This window comes from Mchenga conophoros, linkage group LG9, assembly GCF_057382185.1.
Source record: "Mchenga conophoros isolate Kocher_MC1m ecotype Shallow Benthic linkage group LG9, M_conophoros_male_GT1.1, whole genome shotgun sequence".
Classification (NCBI taxonomy): Eukaryota; Metazoa; Chordata; class Actinopteri; order Cichliformes; family Cichlidae; genus Mchenga; species Mchenga conophoros.
Window position 1 is genome coordinate 12,135,679 of NC_140534.1, and position 21,004 is coordinate 12,156,682.

At 39.0% G+C, this 21,004-nt stretch overlaps 1 protein-coding gene and 1 long non-coding RNA gene across 2 annotated transcripts; one reads left to right on the plus strand and one right to left on the minus strand.

Moving 5' to 3' along the window:
- Positions 1–2,443: 2,443 nt before the first annotated feature.
- Positions 2,444–3,477, plus strand: LOC146566865 (uncharacterized). The gene is made up of 2 exons (XR_014893749.1): positions 2,444–2,642; positions 3,231–3,477. It is a non-coding gene; the product is annotated as an uncharacterized LOC146566865 (long non-coding RNA).
- A 526-nt stretch (positions 3,478–4,003) lies between these two features.
- Positions 4,004–8,582, minus strand: prmt6 (protein arginine methyltransferase 6). Its single transcript, XM_085286492.1, has one exon. It carries the CDS (start codon positions 8,515–8,517, stop codon positions 7,462–7,464), a length of 1,056 nt encoding a protein of 351 aa, XP_085142618.1. The 5' UTR covers positions 8,518–8,582; the 3' UTR covers positions 4,004–7,461.
- Positions 8,583–21,004: the final 12,422 nt, after the last annotated feature.

The following is a 21,004-nucleotide window of genomic DNA, read 5'->3' on the forward strand; positions in this document are numbered from 1 at the left end:
TATATTTTACATTTATATTTATTATTGAAACTTGCACCAAGGGAGTGGCACTCCAATTTCGTTGTACTCTGTACAATGACAATAAAGGCTATTCTATTCTATTCTATTCTATTCTATTCTATTCAGTTCCTGTTGCTAATGATAATGATGACAAATGGTCTGGCCTGCTGGGCCCCAGAGAAATGAAGTCCACCACTCTGAGGGCTCTTGCACCAAATTAGCTTTTGTCAATACCATGCTCCCAATTTGTCCTCACAGGATATGCTGACAGAAATATTGGTTACAGTAACCGACTGTGGGAATCGAATCCCATTGGCTTATTCACGGTGTCATTAGCATATCAGAATGAATGAGCAGCTACAATAAGATATCGTGTGCCACCAGAATCCAGCTCTGAAATACACAGTCAGTGATTTTCCACTTTTTATAGGATTAAATGTAGGATCCACGCTGAACTATAAAGAGTGTTTTGATATGCATGTTAATCTGATCATTAAAAACATCAACAGGGAAAAATTACTTTCTTCCAACACTGACAATTATCTCGAATCAAACCAGATTACTTTACGCAGATTTACATTTTTCTATTTAAGTTTCAAAATGCATAATTCATACTTGTTGATCTCTCAGAGTCGCAGTGACATGTTGAATATGGAGGTGAGCTATTGGCTAGCTTAAGATCCATCACATTTCGAATAGTATTTTATAAAGTGTGAACTGGTTTTACAGATTTCCATTGCGGGTTCTGGTGAAAAGCCTTTTTTATCAAAGTTATTCTGTACGGTTAGGTTAGGTTTCTTTCTTCAGCTGGATTGCTGTTAATACAGATGTCAAACAAAATATATTAATTTTCAGGGTAATAAGAGCATTGTAAACTGAGCTGAGTGGCTCAGATGTGAGGAACTGTACACTGTGTTCTTTCTACAGGCTGACAACTCAAGGACAAAGCCACCATATCACCATAATAACATGTAACATGAAAACCCGTTATATATAATGGGTTCATATATATATATATATATATATATATATATATATATATATATATATATATATATATATATATAGCCTACTATGCTCTCTTCTACCTCTATATATTTTAAACTTACAATCTAGCAGGGTAGTTTTGCATGATTCACTGTTCAAAAATGTAATAATGCATCATGTGTTGGACCTTAGTGGAACCTCAGTTTATTGCCTCTCCCTTTAAGGTTACAGCTCCAAATAGGTCCATTTTTGTGCGATTGGCTGCCCCTCACAAACAGCTGGTCCGAGGGCCTGCTGAGCTCACAACCACAACTCTGTACCTGAGGACCATCGTAAAGGATATCCTCTCTGTATGACATCAGAAAGAGGCAAAGATAGAAAAAAACAACAACTTTAGAACTTGAATTTTTAAAGCAGTCTGAAGCCTGAGATTTTGGCACTGTTAGACAGTAGAAAGGCATAATAGTTCCACTTATACAAGATGGTATACTGCATGAGTGCTCTGCATCATGAATCAATTCATGACATGTCCTCAACGGTAGTGGCTACTGGAGTCTATTAAAAAGTATTACTAGTTTAAAGGTGTTTAAATCATCAAATATTTCCAGAATTCCCTTTTTGATGATGCACTATATATGTTTTTAACTAATATCATACATTTGTTGCACTAATTACAGAGTATAAGTCTAATTGTACGTCCTTTCCCCGTCTCTTTCTACCCTCACCCCCAAACTATAGAGACATTTGAAAACTGTATATTCATAGTCTGTAGGAACACAGTTGGCTTTGACATTAATACACTGAGGGTTTCTTTGCAAACTGTAGACACAGTCAGGAAAGATTCAATAAAGGACCATTTGCTGACATCAGTCAGAGTTTGTTAAAAGGCAGATAGAGGAAACACAATTTTCATCTAATTTTATGGAGAGATGAAATCAAAAATAGACTTGCAAGTTTCAGTGTCGGCGGCATCATAGCACGACACAGGACAGCTCTTTGGCATGAACTGGGAGAGTTTTGGCAACAGAGGAAAGAAGGAACTGAAGCTGCTGGAGAATGCCAAAAAGCTCAGACTGGGTGTTAGAACACGACCTGGGGCATAGAGGCCGGCCAAATCAGCTTTGGAAAAGCTACAAAACAAGAATGAGGATATCTTGCTTGAATCATACAGAAAGATTAGCCGTGATAAATTGTTGTTGATCACAGATGTTTTCTGTCCAACTTAAAGAGGCTCGAGCCAATCCAATTGCAGGGTTGGGAGAAAATCCCAAAATTTCTAATCTGTGTGCCAAACTATTAAATTTGGCTTCTACACAGCAAATTCAAAAGTGTTAAATTTTTTGGTGTTAATAGTCTCCTTGCAAAAGTAGAGTTAATTTTACTCTAAGTAGAGTCACATTCTTTTAATGTAACTCTGAGATGTTTAATGATAGTAGTTAAAATCGAGTGTTAAAAATGAGTGTTTCTCTGTCAAATCTGGAGGTGTTACAATGGAAACATTAACTCTTGACCTCTTAACTCTGAACTCCTAGAGGGGCTATGACACCAACAGAGTAAATTCGCAGACTCCGCCCCCAGCACGGCTCCAATCGAAGCTGAAGTGAAGCCGTTTCGGAACATTTTGCTCTACATATTCGAGTTGTTTGCCATGCTTGGTAAGTTATTTTTTCAAAGATTGTTTCAATTATTATTATGAGCTTTTACTTCTGTGGCTCTTTGGAGTTGAGACAAAGCTGTGTGGAAGGCATTAGCCGTGTTGCTCGCTCATAGCATAATATTCTGTTTTAGCCAGCTGAAAGGTATTGTTTGCGGGCAAATACCACAGCCTTGAAAAAAGCTTGCATGTGAATTTTCAGTCAAACGTTTGGTCAAATACACCTAAAACAATGTCTAGAATGTGAAATGTTGGTATAATGGTGCTACTTGAAGCCTGAAAACGATCGCCCATAAAAAAAAAACAAAAAACGAGCAAACAGCAGTAGCAGACGTCCTGACTGGGTTCTACGTTAGCATAGATCCCTCCAGAGTTTTGTGCACACGGTTTAGGTAAAAATGAAAAAAGTTGAGGTTTTACATTTAGTTCAGTATTACCTGTTGCCTGTGTCCTTGTCTTTTGGGAAAATACTTTACACAAGTAATGGCTCAAAGAGGATTCCTTTTTTTTTTTACTGTGCTGCAATTGTTTACTGGATTATTTGTGCCGTTAATTAGTGTCAACTAATTTTTATTCAATCTCCACACAGGATATGCTTGTGAAGATGGAATATGGGGGAGAGCAGAAGTGCGTTGAAGTTCCACAAAGTGATGAATGAAGGACATGCATATTGTATTGAAGAAATAAGTGATGAGAATGCTGTTATTTGCATTTACCATGTCAGACCTTTTGATAAACAAAATTCTAATGAAAGTGAGAACATGTATACTGTTACATCTTTCAGAAAATGTTTTGAAATTGTGGTGCACAGTTCAGAATAAATGTTTTTCAAAAACCATTGCATCTTTTTAGTAAATGTTTATTTCCAAAAGAAATTTCTAGAAGTTCAGAACAGTAAAATTCCTGCTTTTTAGAATGAATTAGAAGATAACTCTTACATAGTTAAACTAAAATACTCTTTGAGAGTTAATATATAAACTCTTAACACCAAGTGTTAAATTATCAACTCCAGACAGATTTGGTGTTTAACACTAAATCAGAGTTAATGTACCAACTCTCCAAAAAGAGTTAAATTAACACTCTCTGGTGTGGACCCATATAGACACTTTAATAGTGTTGAAATCAAATCCGACAGTGTTAATTTGGACATGCTGGATTTGCTGTGTAATAGAGCCAGTGAGTTAATAAAATATATTTCTGGTCTTTTTTGAATCCATATGTAAAAGGCTGTGAGCGTTCTTACAGTTTTGTGTTGGGACATTTTGTTTAAAGCAGTACATTTCAATATTATGACCTCACTGTTTGAACTCTGCACAGTGATTCAACATGGTTTAAGTCTTTTAGATTAAAATAAAGACAGAATTTTTATACTGTGAAATTTTATTATTACAAGAAATAAATCTGTACTAGATTCCTGCATTTTCATTTGCTCATCTTTACAGTGAATAACTGTATCCTGCATTTTAGTAGTACTGATGATTTTGCTACAAAAGTAAACATTTTCATTTCAACACAAATAATTTTGAATACACAGTAATATAATGCTATACGCTAATAACATCACATTTATAGTTAGATAAAATTAAATCTAAAGATGGCTTCATGTTGTGATTCCAGTTCAGCAAGTCCCACTCTGTCCTGTCTCCGTCTCACTCGCCAGACCTCCAGTGAACAATGAGTCTTGAAATCTGTTAGATTAAGCACATCGTCTATTGATTGGCTCCTAAATTGCTGTGCGATGCAACCCAAATAATCCCATTTCGAGTTTCAACACTTGTTTCTAATGGTTTCCAAATCATTTCAGGCAGGAATGGATCACAATTAGTTTAGCATTTAGCAGCCGAGAGTGGCCGTGCATGCAAGAGTGCGATTCTGGGCTTAACGGCGGCTGCCTGCGCTGCATTTGACATTTCTATTCTCTGGACACCCTCCTTTGTTCTGCCTCAGGGCTTTTTTTTCAGCTACCTGTGGAAGTCAAGAAGAGAGTGAGTCTCTGTGGGTGTGCATTAGGACAGGTGCAAAAGAAGAATTAAATTTGTGTGGAAAGTGTATGGACACAAATGTAGTTTTTGTGCTGCAAAACGACTCACAAAGACCCACCCAGCTCGCTACCTGTGGTAGAACACAGCCCGTCACAGTGGAAACCCCATCTGACATTTGACTACAATGACCTGATGTGGTCATAACTAAGCCCGCATTTTCTGAAACCAATTTAAGTATAAAATATTACATTTTATACTTAAAATTCTATAAATTAACAGAATCAGATTAGGCTGAATTTTAATTTAAAGAGACTATACAAGACAACAAAGTGTACAAACTTGAGATAGTATCCATCCATCCATCTTCTTGAACAATTCTTTTAAAAATTGCACCACTGCCCATCGCATTTCACCGTGTTTTGTTTCTGATTGCAAACAACCCTTTTGTGACCCTTTTATAGCAGTAATATAAAAGTTTGCCAGTAAAGCAAATGACTGATAAAAGAGCTTAACCAGGTTTGGCCCAGCTCCTATCCACAGACATCAATTTACAACTACAGTATAAAAACTATTTCTTTGCCTGGTTCTGCTTGTAAAGCACATTTGGCAGTAAATACAAATATTAATTCTAATTCTGGATATCTATTTATTAAAGTGCCGTTGCACACTTCATCTTTAGACTTTAACTGACGCGGCTTGTTTTTATAAAGCTCGTACATCTAACTGACCATAAGCTCAGTATGTTACCTTAGTTACATTTCAAGCTGCTCATATCAGTAACTGGATATTATAAATGATGTTTCTGCATCTGCTTCTCCTTTTGTAAAACACACTAAGCAGTCGATTGGAGAAATGATTGAATGTCAGTAAGTTGTCAGACAGAAGATTTTTCCATTGTTATAAAACTGCATATAAGTTTGGCCCAAAATGGGTTGCAAAGAAGAACTGCATATAGCAATATATACAAGATATTAAAATATAAATACAAAAGGACAGCAGGTATTTAGCTACAGCGATTCGGCCTTTTCACTTCTTTTTGAATTGATACACAATGGGATTGATTTGCAGACACTACAGCTCATGATTAATTTTACATACGCTCATTAGACAATGGGTAATGTTTGTATTGATGATGCAGAAACACATGAATGCCAGGTGATAATAGGGCCTGAAAGAACAATCATCAGTGAACACTGTCAGGAATCTGTATTTAACTGTTGCATCAGAGAGGCTGCATGCTCTTACTCCACAAGCTTTGGCTTTAAGTCTTTACAAAAGGTTTAATCAACACATTGTCTCTGATTCAAAGCACCTACAGAAACAGCAGCTCGCCTTTCCAATAATGAGTAGGTGTCATTCCTGCTCCTTGGGCACAGAACCTCTGCCTGTGTCCACTGGTGTCTGGCATGGAGCAGTCTGCATTCATTTGGGAACTTTGGGATATGGATGCAACATGTCCCAGCATCTCCTGTAGAGTTCTGATCGGATGGGGATACGGGAGGTTTAAAAGTCAAGCCAATGCTTTGGGGTCTTTGTCGTGTCTCGCGAGGAGGTATTTTTTCTCTTTAGCACAGCAGCGGGGCACTTTGTTCTGCTGAAGGGAGCTACCCCATTCTGGAGTGTCGTTGCTAAGAACTGCCGTTGTTCAGCAGTGTTAAGGTGAGTGGTGTGTGTCGTGATTGAATGCAATAAAGTTTTTGAAAAAGGACTGAGACCCACAAATTAAGAACAAATGAATCTTTTCTCTAAATCTGATTCTGGCCCACTAATCAAAGTTTTGCATTATACCTGAAAACAAGCACTGCAAACAGATGACTTTTTTCTTTCTTCAGTCAATAAATAAGTTACTTTTTGAAACTCCTGCCTGGTAAAGTTTATAAAACTATCATTTCAAACTGTTCAAAAACAGGTATACTGGCAAGATATCTTGTGCTTTTTTATGTAGAATGCTTTAGTAGAATTATAAGTTTTTATTAGGCTGGTGTTTTCTATCAATAGATGACAGTGCAGCCTAGTTTTAAACCAAAATAATGAGCCAATTTGGTACTTCATTAAAAAGTAACTGAACAGCAGCCAAAGTCATGTAGGATGCAGCCTCCTGCCTGACTGCAGCTAGTCCAAGTCAATATATTGGTCTGATGCTCATTTGAATGCAGAATTTTGATGAGATTCCACACAATATAAATGGCCGAGTTTATCAGAATATCAGATGCCTGCAGCATGGTGTTGAATTTAACATTTTATAAACCTGCCTCAGAGCGACTGATTACAAGCAGCTACAAATTCACCTCAAACTCTTCTTTTAGCCAGACTTTCTGAAGGTTTCTTCCTAGTACACACTGATGTATCAAAACTTTTAAATCATCTTAAACATATTGATAAACAACTAATTTTTGAAGGTGTTTTCTACTAAGACAAGAAAAACAAGACATTTGAAGATGTGGGCATAAACAGGCTGTTTTCCTTTTGTATTTCAGGGGCTATTTCATGAATGATTCAATCAATTAATGAATTGTAAAAGAACTAATCAAACATACAAAATTAAAACCCAAACACTAAATAAAGAAAATGTGCTTTTACTTTTTAGACATGCACATGCACAAAAAGGTTAAATTCCTTGGCCAATCTTTATTCTGTGTCTTAATCTGCAGCTGTCCATTCATTTGCTGGGGAGGCCTACTGTGATATTATATTTTTGCCAATATATTATAAAGTGACACCACTGCCTCATTTTCCCAGGAATTTTAAGATCCATGGATAACCATGACACAATAAGAGGACTCGGGCATACAGGTGTGACACATGGTGAATGAAGTGCATTTTGGTGTTGATGGCACGCTATGGCTGAGCCTCAGAGCTCCAATCAGGGATGGAAAAAGTCTTGGACTGTCGCTTCTGCTCTCCTATAGAGTAGTCCACGTGGATACATATATGCCTGGCGTTTTCCTCTGAGGGATACATTCTAACTTCTCCAGTAATCGGTGTGTCCTGCACCACTTCCACCGGAGCGTCCAGGTACAGCACCGCTTGCTTCCAGTGTGTCTCTGGTTTGCACGGAGACGTGGAGAGAACGAGGGGAGCCGTGCTATCCGGGCACGGGAAAGTCACCGTGAAATAAACACAGAATGCGTTCACTGCCGACGAGCCGAACGACTCGCACCTGAACTGGCCCTTCACGGACCGCAGCTCCTCCGGGGTGACCGAGTGCAGGTCGAGCTCGGCGAAGCGGGCCGGGTGGGAGAGTACATCCTCGCAGGTCACAGAGCTAACAGTGATGTCTGAGTTCATGATACATTTCCGGGCGAAGCCGGACATGCAGGACATGTCCACTCCATACTGGTCTTTGACTGTGTACCAGAAGTGCAGGCGGTCCTCCACCACCGGGTCAATAACAGGTGTGATGTAGAGTTCGGCTTTGCTCGGCAGAATGATGCCGCCCGGCTTCAGCCACTTGTCGCGTGCATAGAGGACCGAGTTGAGCATGGACTCGTGCAGAAGGGCATAACCCATCCACTCGCTCACTATCACGTCCACGGTCTCCGGCAGGTCCACCGTCTCCACTGTTCCTCGAATGACTTCAATTCTGTCCTCCATGTTGTTGTGTTTGACTGTTATCTGGGCTTGCTCCGCTATTGAGCAGGCCTCCACGGCGTACACCTTTTTAGCTCCAGCCTGAGCACAGAAGATGCTCAAAACGCCGGTTCCTGCCCCGACGTCCAGAACAACTTTACCCCGAACTGACTCACTGTTCTTCAGTATCGCCGTCCGGTACGTGTTGGTTCGGACGTGGTCTGCTATCATTTCCTCGTGGATAGTCACATCGGAATAGCTGTCAAAATAAAGCCTATCCTGTCGGATTTCGTCCAGTTTTCTCTTTTTAACAACACGCGACATCTTCTCTGCCGTGTTGTGCTGTAGCCTAGCCGTGTTTTGTCTCGCTATTTCCGCCTTAAACAATCTGGGACTTGTAGTTTCGCCTGGCACGTCACAACGAAGGGCTCAAGCAAATCAGACTACAATTCCCACAAGCAAACCTCGGCCATGCCGTGTTGCCTTCGCTGTCAGGTGAAAGGTGGTACACGTGAGCTTCTAAAAACTAAAGTGTCGGAGAGAGAAACAGCGCCTTCTGCACTGTCATATCTGCACGCGTTAGTGATATTTCCATGGCACTGACTAGTATAATAATTATGAGGGTTATCAACATTTTAACCATGTGCAACATACAATTAACTGCTTCATTTTGACTGTATGATTATTTCTGGAGAAAATGTTAGTTTTTCCTTTCTTATAAAGGACAAATCAAATCAAATCAAATCACTTTTATTGTCACATCACATGTGCAGGCACACTGGCACAGCACATGCGAGTGAAATTCTTGTGTGCGAGCCCCACAAGCAACAGAGATGTGCAAACACAACAACACAAACGAGCAAAATACAAGAATGGCCAACCTGAAACTAATAAATATATGTACAATATATAATAGTGTATGCATTTCTGGATGTGTATACTAAATATTTTCCTACGTGTGTGTGTGTGTGTGTGTGTGTGTGTGTGTGTATACACATTTTTACAAATTAAATAGTAAAAAAAAAATAAAAAATAATAATAATAATAATAATAATAAAATATATAAAATATACAGAGTTGAATATGTGCAAAACAAGTGGCATTTATATACAGTGTGGAGTGCATAATGTTGAAGTTCCAGTAGTGAAGCTGAGGTGTCTATGACGTGTTCAGCAGTCTGATGGCCTGATGGAAGAAGCTGTCTCTCAGTCTGCTGGTACGGGACCCAATGCTGCAGAACCTCCTTCCTGATGGAAGCAGTCTGAACAGTTTATGGCTGGGGTGACTGGAGTCCTTGATGATCCTCCCCGCTTTCCTCAGGCACCGCTTCCTGTAGATGTCTTGGAGGGAGGGAAGCTCACCTCCAATTATCCGTTCAGAGCACCGCACTACTCGCTGGAGAGCTTTGCAGTTGTAGGCGGTGCTGTTGCCATACCAGGTGGTGATGCATCCAGTGAGGATGCTCTCAATGGCACAGTGATAGAAGATAAGACATAAGATAAAGACATAAGGAATAACTCCAGTCCAGGTGATACCTGACAGTGGATACTTATATAGATGTTGCAGTTTTTTGATAAAACTATTTACTGTGTCAGTTAAAACGTTACTGTTTGGATTATGAAAATGCTTCGATACAGTAAAAGTAACAGTAGTATGACTGTAATACTACATTTCAAATGAAAAAAAAATGCTGCTGATTTCAGTACAACTAATAGTTTAGTTAGATGTATTTGCAGGAGGAGGACGGAGCACTACTGGATGATTTTGTGGAGCGGTCTGGAAGAACTCCTCTGTTTCTTAAAACCAGAGAGATGTTGATCGAGTTGAGAAGGAAGAGGACGGCTACATGCTGAGCTAGGATGTTGATGTGGTGGAGTACAAATACCTGGTTGTCTGCACAGCAGGCTGAACTGAGAGATCAACATACAAGAAGATGATGGGCAGATTCTCTTTTTTACTAAAGAAGATGGAATACTTCAGTGTGTTTGCAGTTAAATGTTAAACGTTTTCTAGTGGTCATTTGTGAGTGCAGTGTGCTTTGCTGGGTCTGCTGGGGGAGCAGCAGTGTGTTGTGACACCAACAGACTGAATAAAATGAAGGCTGGCTCTGTGATTGGCTGCAGACGGGACACATGTGAAGTTTTGGTGAAGAGAAAGTCACTGAACAAACTGTTATGCATCATGAATAATCCTGACCACCCTCTATACCACTTACCGGACAGGTAGTGGAGCACCTTCTCAAAAAGACTGATTCAGCTCAGCTGTACAAGAACAGAAAGAGGAAATCTTTCATACCAAATACTATATTTTGCTAAACTATTATGTATCTAGTAGAAAGGCCTCTGCCACATATTATTATTATTTCATCATCATTTCAACAGCTGTGACAAAAGAGCCTCCTAAATATGGGATGATAAAGTATTTATCATCTCATCACCATCATCATCACATAAATCATGTGACAAATGATTAGCATTATTCAACACATCATTTGACCGTGCTGTATCAATCTGGACTCTCATGTTCCTGAAACAAAAGTGTAAAATTCTTATAATTTATTTTACACTTTGTCAAATTAAGGGTAGCTTTATTTTGGCACCATCATCATCATGGTGCCTCGGTCAGGATTACAGCAGATAAGTCCTCCTCAGTCTGTTCAGAAATCCTACAAAGGGGTTTGCTTGATGGCAAGCCCCCTTATGATACAGTGGTTTCAGTTAGTATAAGCCACCACATGTTTTCAGTCATAACATAGATGGTTGTTTGTAATTATTAATTACAAGCATTTCTGTTCAGGAAGCTGAAGTCATGTGAAGCCTAGCAATAACCTAATAATTTGGGCTTACCGATACACAAACTACTTTTATGTGTATCAGGCTGTGTAGCTTTAAGGTTAGAGAGACCATATAAACACAGTACGCCGCAAGACGTCTAAGAAGCATGATAACATTCTTTAGGTAGCTTCTTCTCGTCATATTGCCTTTGCAGGGTTTTACAATCAAAGCAATAAATTGCTGGCAGCATTTCACTGTTTATAATTAGTACAGAGCCTAATCTTCTATAGCACATCTACAGTGTCTGCAGAATACAGCGTGGCCATTACCACTTCAGAGCCTTCCCCAAAGTTATGGCAGGCAGAGTATACCTGCTTTTGGCTGAGCTCTTCTCTCTTCTAGACAGTCCTGTGGGACCCTCTCCACTCTGTTTCAGAGATCTTTGGCAAAAAGATGCTGGACAAATGAGCAGGAGCTGTATCCCATTTCACAAAGATGAAAAGCAAGAGAAGGAAGCTGTGGTTTGTGCACAGCAAGATGTCAGGTAGTTTGTTGTTTTCAAGACAGCACATTGTAATGCAGGAATGGGGAAATAATAGCATCGCAACATAAGAAAAAAATACATTATATGGGAATTTGTGTGTGCATGCGTGTGGGTAGATCGGTGGGTGTTTGTGCGTGCAGGCACATTTAAAAGCTTCTTCTAAATTTATATCCAGTGCTGTTTTTAAAGCACAGATGCTCATGGGGAAATGTGTGCATTTAATTATTCAATCTTTTCAAAAGTATATGAAGAATAAATCAAGGAAAGGATTCTACATTAAATTATATGTTTGCAGCTTATATCAAGGGGAAGTAAGACCCATCTTTGGAGTAAACACTGATTTTATATTCAGAGCTGCAGTTCGTCTTCGTGGGTGCCTTTATGATAAATCACAAACAAAATTAACACTAAATATTTACTTGTAGTGTAAGCCTTAACTAATCCAACTATAGAGGCTGGCCTCCCACATCTGACTGGTCAGATTCAAAGTTGGACGAGGCGCAAAGGAGGAATGGCAGTAAACAATAGGATAGATTACTGGACTGTGAAATACAGACTGAAGCATTCAGACTGTGATTCTACATACTTGGCAGGCAAGTTTGCATGCGTTGTCGCGGGTAGACAGAACAGACAGACAAGCAGCTGCTGGATGTGTTCTGCTCTCAAGCTTTAGGTAGAAGCACTGCCAGGTCCAGACACAGCCAACACCTAGCGCCCAAGGAAATGGCTACCGTGGTTTACCTTTATCCTTAAAGTAAGTGTCTATATTGTGCAGGATGTATTCAGGCCCACAGAAGTTTGTTGCCGTCTCAGTATTTGGGTCACAAATGGTAAGGTCGTACTGTGACTGTGTTAGAGCCACCTTGTAAGATCCTACACTGTGAGAAACCACATTAATATGTCTTTTTTTTTCCCATCCAGTTTCTGTATTAAGAATATATATGCTTTTTCCATTTCTTTTGCCTACTGCTCTGCTTACTAGTATGTATGTTTTGGGCCTGCAAAAGCATTTAGTTTTAATGAGAAAAAAATAAATACATTTTGATTTACATTTTTTAAACAATCAAATGACACCATAATAAGTAAAGGTAAATCTGGTTAGGAGTCATTTGTATCGGCCAACAAATTGTTTTAATTACAAGCAGGCTTGTTATGTCTTTCATCTATGGTGTGATCATATCCACGGAAGAAAAATCAAAAACTTGAACTGATTTAACTTCTTCCTCACCCTTTAAAGTTATCTCTGGACCTCTCCCCTGAGATGATTTTTAGATTCTTCCATGCAAGTCCCACTCCATCCCCTTGTGTTGGTGCCTTCTTGATGCATGCTAGATCACCTCCATTGTGTCAAAACAGGGAAAATTGAACGTGAATGTTGGGGAAGCAGACCAAGTTGGAAAAGACAAATCTGGGAAGTAGGGTGGGTGGTGAGCGACAGTTATGTTGGTATGCCTGCTGCCTTTTGAATGTGCTGTGTGCAAGCATGCATTTGCACACTGGCATGAGCAGCAGTTTGGCTATTTCTGTTGAATGTTCTCCCTCAGATGCCACAGAGCATTACACTGTAAAACTGACAGTCTGAACTTTACATTCCCAGTGCAAAGACCTTGTGAATGTACAAAGAAATGACCAGCATGCTCCTGGTTGCTTGGTGACAATGTGTAATATAATGCCACCTCCATTATTATTAATACTAGCAAACACCAGGACTGTGGCGCTTTTTCAGCTTCTTTATCCTGTATTTAGTGGTGATATGATAAAAATTCCTTCACTGATACGAATTTTGGTGACTGCGAAGTTATGTACGCACAATGTGGGATGAGCATGACAAGTGAAATAAATACTAATGGAAAATGTAACATCGCATTCACAGGAAGATGAGAAATATGAAAATCAGAAGAATTCAGATTTATAATAAATCTTCTTTCAAAACAGATAAATGTTAATAATCATGGAGCCTTCAGCTCCACATACAACTGTGTATGGGGAGCAATAAAAGGAGATCCACTAAGACTGAGAGGAGGAGAGAAACTAGTATTACTGTAAAAAACATCAATATTCAACAACCTATGACTTTCATGCTGAACTGACAGGAATGAAGAGTTCAGATAATGTATAGGCTATATTAAGAAATACAAATTTGCAAACACATAGACATACACAGGCCAGTCCTACCAGTGGCTGGATGAAGCTGGAGTGGAGGGTGAAGGCAACAGTGTTCCCAGTGCTAATCAGAGCACTGGGGGAGTGGCTGCAGCCTAGGAATATCATCAGAGATCTCTGTCCAGAAGAGCACAGTCCTAGGAACAACAGAGATATTGTGCAGCACCCTCCCAGGCCTCTCTTGAAGGATAAAGATATTAGAGATTAGCCCAAGAACAGTGTGTCGAGAGCTTCATGGAATGGATTTCCACGGCCAAGCAGCTGCATCTGAGCCTTACATCACCAAGCACAATGCAAAGCATCAGAGGCAGTGGTTTAAAGTACTCTAGCTGAAGCTGTCACTCAAGTTCATATGAGTGTGAAGGTAGACGAGCAAATACTTATGGCAACATAGTGAATAAAGATGAAACTGACTGTTTCTGAATAATGTTTGATCTGATACAATTTCTGATAAAGTTATGAAGCACAATTACGGTATGCTGAGTTAAGCATTTTCAGTAGATCTTTATTTCAGAATTTTTCAAAATTTGAAATTTTCAAAGGCTAAAATACCTGGGGTAGCAGCTCAGGAAGTAAAACAGGTCTGTTAATTGGAAGGTTGGTGGTTCAATCCCTGGCTGACCCAGTCTGCATCACAAAGTATCCGTGGGCAAATGGGTGAATGAGACGTGTATAAAGCGCTTTTAATGGTCAAGTAGAATAGATGCGCTATTCAGTTTATGTATTAATTTTATTTTTTTCATATTATAATGAAAAAGGTCCAGCAAAATGCATTATTACATGAGAACAGCAAAATAAATCCTTTGTAATGTCACTGATTTACATTTTGACAGTATGAAAGTCATGATTTTACAAACCTTGGATTATGTCCACTGTAGACACCTTAAAAAAAATATTGCTTCCCATTAAAGCAATTACAAATTAAATAGCCAAGATGCAACAGTCTGGGTTGATAAATGAAACCAAATAATTACAACAGCAGACTGTTCAGAAAGTCTGTGCATTTTACTCTTCATATATTAGCTAGCAAGCTGGATCACTCTATTACAAACCCTTCACTCTTACCTTAATTCAAACCCAAGTCAAATCTTCTAAATCAAGGCTATTTGTGTCTAACACTGGCAGTCAGTCAAGACGTCAGTCACTCTGTGCAATACAGCCAAACGGTCCATGAATGCAGCTTGATAACGAAGCTTGCTAGCATTAGCTGATGAATTAGCAATTTAGCTTTTCATGCAGAAATCTTAATGTCTGGCTCCAAAAACCTGATGCTTCAAAACAAAACCTCACCAATGTTGTATCTCTTCACTGGCTGTAATACACTGTTCATTTGCATTTGACCATTTATGAGTTATACACTTGAAAAACAACTCAAATATGGACACACACTTTCACAGATGCATGTAAACCTTATACTACTGATCAGTTTTAAACTCTAACTATAAAACCATTCTGCCTAGCATTCACTTCTTTTCTCAAATGAGTGCAGCATCCTAAAAACACACATATTTGCAGAGACATGCAACATTATCCTCTTAATTAAACTGGGCCAAGTCCTGTTTGCACACCTAGTCCCACATACAACTGACTGAGCAGGTGTAAGAAAAGGCAGAGCATTTATATTGTATGCACTCTTTGTGACTTAAACATTTTCAGAAAATCCAGGGAGGAGATGCTGGGAAAGACCGAGTTGGTCAAGCATGGTGGTGCCAATGGCAGATCACTTTGGACAATGAGGGGTGTCGTGGAAAAATCAATAACTGGCTTTCTGTCTCCCCTGTTCTTCTCCTTCCTCAGGCTTCAGCTGTGTGTTGTTGTGTGTGGAGAATCACAGAATTCATTGCATGTGTATGAGTGTGTGTCACTTCAGTTTATAGACAGAATGTTTTTACATCAAGAAAAAGCAAACTACCATTTTGCTTTTTAATGAAATTCAAATAAACAATTAGTAAAAGAGTAAGTGAACATATAAATAAAGAAGGATGGAGAGATAAAAGGCGAGGCTCAGTGTGGGCTCTTTGTACTGGAAGCTCATCAGCAGCTGTTCTTTTTCTCGACCAGCTGCTGTCAGCATGCACGGCCTCGTGGGAGTTGCCTGCATCCTGTCACTATTACAGGACCTGTCAGCTTCTGCAGTAAACACACACGTGCAATGAAACAACATGCCACATCCAGGTATGTACACACTCATACACAGAAAGCATAACAAAGCTGCTTTAAAACTATCCCACAGTAAACTTGTACACATGAACACTGAATATATACAAGCATCCACACACAGCCATCAGTTGTGGTGTCATGATCACAGATTTTAGAGGAAGGCAGACTGCTGAGCAACAAATACTAAGGTGCAATGGCTTCATATTGATTGTTCCCAGGAATCAATACCAAGCTACTTTGATATCTCACTCTCAGAGAAAGAGCCCCACCATCTGTAAATGCTGGTGTGTCATAACACATCTCTTCTTCAACTCTTTATTCACCCGTTTCTTACAGCAAACATAATTCATCTCACCCAAAAGACTGTTTCACGCATGAATCCTTCTGGATGCCTTTTCCAAGTGTGTGTTATCTAGTTCCATGCTTTGACATCTCCCTATACGGACACAGTGCGCCAGTACTTATCAGTGGAAAAGTTATAACAGTGGCTAGAGCAAAATTTCCACCCCAGGCATTTTCATTCCTCGTGTTTGTACAGTCCACAAATCATCACACGTACACACACGATTCCCCAGCTTGCCTCCTTTCTATACCTCCAACCAATCACTTTGCAGGACCTCGGCCTGTCAACACAGAACACCGGTAATCAACTCATTAATTACGTCCGTGTTTTGTGGAGACTCACTTCCTTTGTGCCACACTGGTATCAGTTACATTACACTGCAATTATATTGAATTACTAAGCACAATCTGCATGCGACAGCTGTTATGGCTAAATTATGCTGACTCCAAGACAAACCCTCTGTGCAATTTGGAAAATGGAAATATTGTCTGTTTGTTAATGGGGGTTATTTGATAAGAAAATGAGGAAGCACTGCATTAGTCCTGTTAGTACTCTTCAAAACATTCAGAGATTATACCACTTAAAAATATGATTTTTTTTTCAATAGTCTACATTAAAAAACTGTGCTGATAGTCAATAGTTCAAGAGTTTGACATTTAGGAAAATGCACTGAAACACTTTGGATGTGTTGGATGTATTATGACTATTAATATATGAAATATAACACAGATCACATGTATGTGTGTTGAATCTACACACACCGGGGGAAAAAGACAAAACTTAGACTAAATGTTACATTTTTATATACCAATAAGACTTACTGACATATCAGTGTCTGGCAAGATAACAGAAAGAACTAAACATCAACATAAAATGTTATGTTTGACAATAAATCAAGAAAATGAATACTTCTATGGATAAATTACAGTAAGAGAGTTAAAAGTCTTAATTTCCTTACATGGATACACAGAGTAGGTGGCTGATAATAATGTAAAAACAATGGAAACAGCCAAGTTAGATATATCACCTGCTTCCAGTCTTTATAATAATCTATCATTTGATAGCCAGCTTCACTTTTTCTTTTCAAATTTTTAATCATGTTCATTTTCTATTTTTTGTTTTTAATTTTCTGTAATTTTTTTCATTTAAATTTGTTTTTACATATTTATTCTTCTGTGCAGCTCATTGGTTCATTGTGGTTGTTTTTAAAGTGTTTTACACATTAGGCGGGTATGGTATGCTAACAGTATTACTTCCCAATCTGTGAGTAGATTGGGAGGTAATCTATAGTTTTATAGTCTAGTACTATAAATAGTGCTTGAAAAGCAATATCTTAGAAGCAATTGTGGAATTTTTCATGATTTAGCTGCTTTTTCCAGGTTTTAAGACAACTACAGCAACTACCGTGATGCTGCAGTCACTCGTTATAATTGTAAAGATTCTCAATAACTCGTGCATTTAAACAAAGTACAGACAAAAATTTTCACCTGATGGTGTCACGAGAATTATCAGGGAAAATCTGTATGGTTCAGTCATGAAAGCCTGTCATGGCAATTATGCCTCCTTTAAGGACAATAATCAACTGAAGTTAGTTTATAAATTCAGTAGTAACAACAAAAATCTCTGCTCATACAAATCTCCTGAGTCATCACTTTTACAACTTTTTCATTTGAAGTGAATTATAATCCGATATGAGGCCAAAAATAGACAAATGAGACTCTGGTGGGACTAATGCATTCACACAGGTTTGTGGTTAAATGTGGGGCCATTGCTAAACTGCAACTAGTGTTCTGTGAACAGCAGGGTTACCCGATAACCTTGCCTTACACATGAGACGTGGAGTTTGATGTTATACTGCCACAGTAACATCAGGACCAGCACTATAAATCACCACTGATCCCAAACCATATACAAACCACGAAAAATCAATTCAGCCTTCACTCCTTTGCCAAGAAGCCTATAATTCACTTGTGATGCAAAACAAGCACGCGAGGCAAAGGGTAGAGGAAGAGTTGAGAATACTGTTAACTACATGCAAATGCATGCTGCGTTTGCCATGATAGGATCAACCCACTTGGGAAGAGCGGATGACATACTGCATAATGCTAGCTGCTTTCACATGATTACACATGATATGAAAAATTTCAAGTTGTAAAGGCCCTTTGTTGTCACAGTGGTGAGAGCAGACGAAAACACCCAATAGTGTCAAACTCCCAGGGGGATTAACAGTTATGGTTATTAAGAGATTTTTACCAGTAACTCCATTAGAGAAATAGTTTGACAAATTATGAATGCCTTCTTTTAGCTGCCTCACTGATTTTGATGAGACAATGTGAGTACAGAAAACACAAAGCCTCTGTTAACAATTTGAAAGAGTGAGGTATATCAGCAAAGCCGAGCTCTGTGCAGTGACATCTTGGATTGTCGTTGCAGTGATAAAAGAACATTACATTACTTTTAAGTATATCCAGACCAGCTTTTCCCCCTTGATTGTGTTTATATGCTAAACTAAGCTGGCTGCTGCCTGCAGTACACACACCATACTGGTGTCACGCATCTGCAAAAAAGCAACTAGGCATATTTTACAAAACACCAACTATTACTTTTATGACCTACTCTAGATGTACTTTGCAACAAAGTACTGTAGAGTGTATCTCCACTTTAGATTTATTTAATTCCTCCATCATTTACTATGTGTGTGGAAAAAAACCCATAACATGGATTTTGGGGATTCTACTCACGCACCACGAGCACATTAATAACTTGACTTACTGAAATGAAAGAATAAAGCTGATTGATAGTAATAAAGACGCATTTGGATGTGTCATGGGGGATTTCCAAAAAAAACCCAACCCAGCCCTGGAATGAGAGTGTTTGTGTTTGGAAAATGTGCCTTCTTCATTTAGTCTTTGATGGAGCCATACCTGCTGTGTTGTGCTGTCAGGTCTAGTTCTTCTCATGCATTTTGAGCCAGGTTTAAGTCATTCACTGGGAAATAATTAATTTGAAAGCGCCGTCATCTGCAATGATTAGTCCCATTACTTGTTTTCTGCCTCCGAGGCTACGCATGTCTTGTCTTTTGCAGTTAAAGTATGATATCCCAAACAACCAAGAAAATGCTAAAGACACAGAGCAAGATCTGAAATGTTCCAACACTTCGAACTTTAAACACCTCAAAGTTGAAACATTGCTGTATTTGTACATGCAAGGTCAAAGTAAGTCAGCCAGCTGTGTTCTCAACTTCATTTGTGTGCATTTTCCCTTCAATAAATAGACCGAGAGGAAGGCCTGTACTTCTAAGGTGATAAGATCCTCCCAGCTTGTTCTTCACGCTGACCTTGGGTGCCGCAAAGTAAAAATCAATGCTTTTTTTTCCCAGAAGGACAGAAGGCAGTATTCACTTTCTGGTAAGGTACTGTGCATCTTCCATGCAAGACCAAACAGTGGACGAGAGAACCTGTTAGTCAGTGCAAGAGTGTGGAGTGTTTATTTAAACAGGCAGATGCACACACACATGCATGCACACACACACACGGTAGTATAGGTATTAAGCGATAAGGTAAGACTATAAGTCACCAATAGCGGCGTATTAGGTTTACATTATATCAAATCATCCTCCAGAAGCCACTCACACATATGAAATTCCTTTCATAGCACACTTTTAAAGCTGCTAAAATTGATATTCTTATAATACTAATGATCATATGATCAAATATGCATGGTATTAAATTGACTAATGATTTTAATTAAATGATAAACATTTCTCTGCAAGCAGAAGTAAAAAAATGTGCTTTCATCTTTCTTTTTTATGCAGTATCATGACAGAAGGAGCTGTATCAACCGCACTGGAGAGCTACACAGATACTTCTAAAAGGAAACTTTCGTTGTGTTGTTATTCTTGTTGTGATTAATAATACAGTAACTGATAAATGCTGAATGTTCTGTTTTTGTCATGATCCTCTCAAAAGTTCTAGAAAAATGCATCACTTGACCTGCTATAGCCGTCCTAAATCAGGACGTGACACACCGTCTGTACGCTCACCGTAAATGACTCTGGTACCTCAAATATAATTCCGTTGACCATCTGTATGCTTTCAGGAAGCAAAGCATTAAACTATACTCCCATCCCAGCAGTGTATTTGTCTCTGTTGTGCCTTTTGTATTGTGCGGTAATCGGTAATCACAAAGTGGTACTGTTAGTGGACACAAGTGTGTTATATGCAGCTTGATGACTGACGCATGAACGATACAAAAAAGACTCGGGAACACTATTTGAGGAATTCAGCCTTCACTGCAAAAATAGTTTTTCCATTAAAATGCTGTGAAAAATGTAAAATCCACCTTTGCGTTTAGAGATACAATCATTTCTGGAGAGAGGTAAGAGGTACAGGTGCTTCACTCTTCTCTGACTGTATACTGTCAGGGGCATGCTGACTGGGGACAGATAGCCAAAGATTTAGCTGTACCGTATTGCTTTCCTCCAACCAAATCGGAAAATCCATTCAAGCACATTAGCACTACTGCTAATTGCTGGGCTGTGTGTGTCTAATTGCACACATTGATCTGTTCGCAACCTCCCTCAGTTGAAATGGAATTGTGAAATTAAAGACCTTAAGTGGACAGAAAGCACTGTGCGCCACATTCAGACATATGATTCAGATATTTTGGATAAAAGTGTTTGTTATGAGTATGTTTTGTGCATGTACAGTGGTGGATTGGAGCAGCTGCGTTCAGGCTTCTTTAGCTGAGAATGACACGTCTAAGACTTTATTATGCCCGCACAAAACACTGCACAGCAAACATAATAAGTAATGCAATATGCAAGTG

What these genes read in the sequence shown, in the direction of transcription:
- prmt6 (XM_085286492.1), bottom strand. Translation starts at nt 8,517, where the DNA reads ATGTCGCGTGTTGTTAAAAAGAGAAAACTGGACGAAATCCGACAGGAT.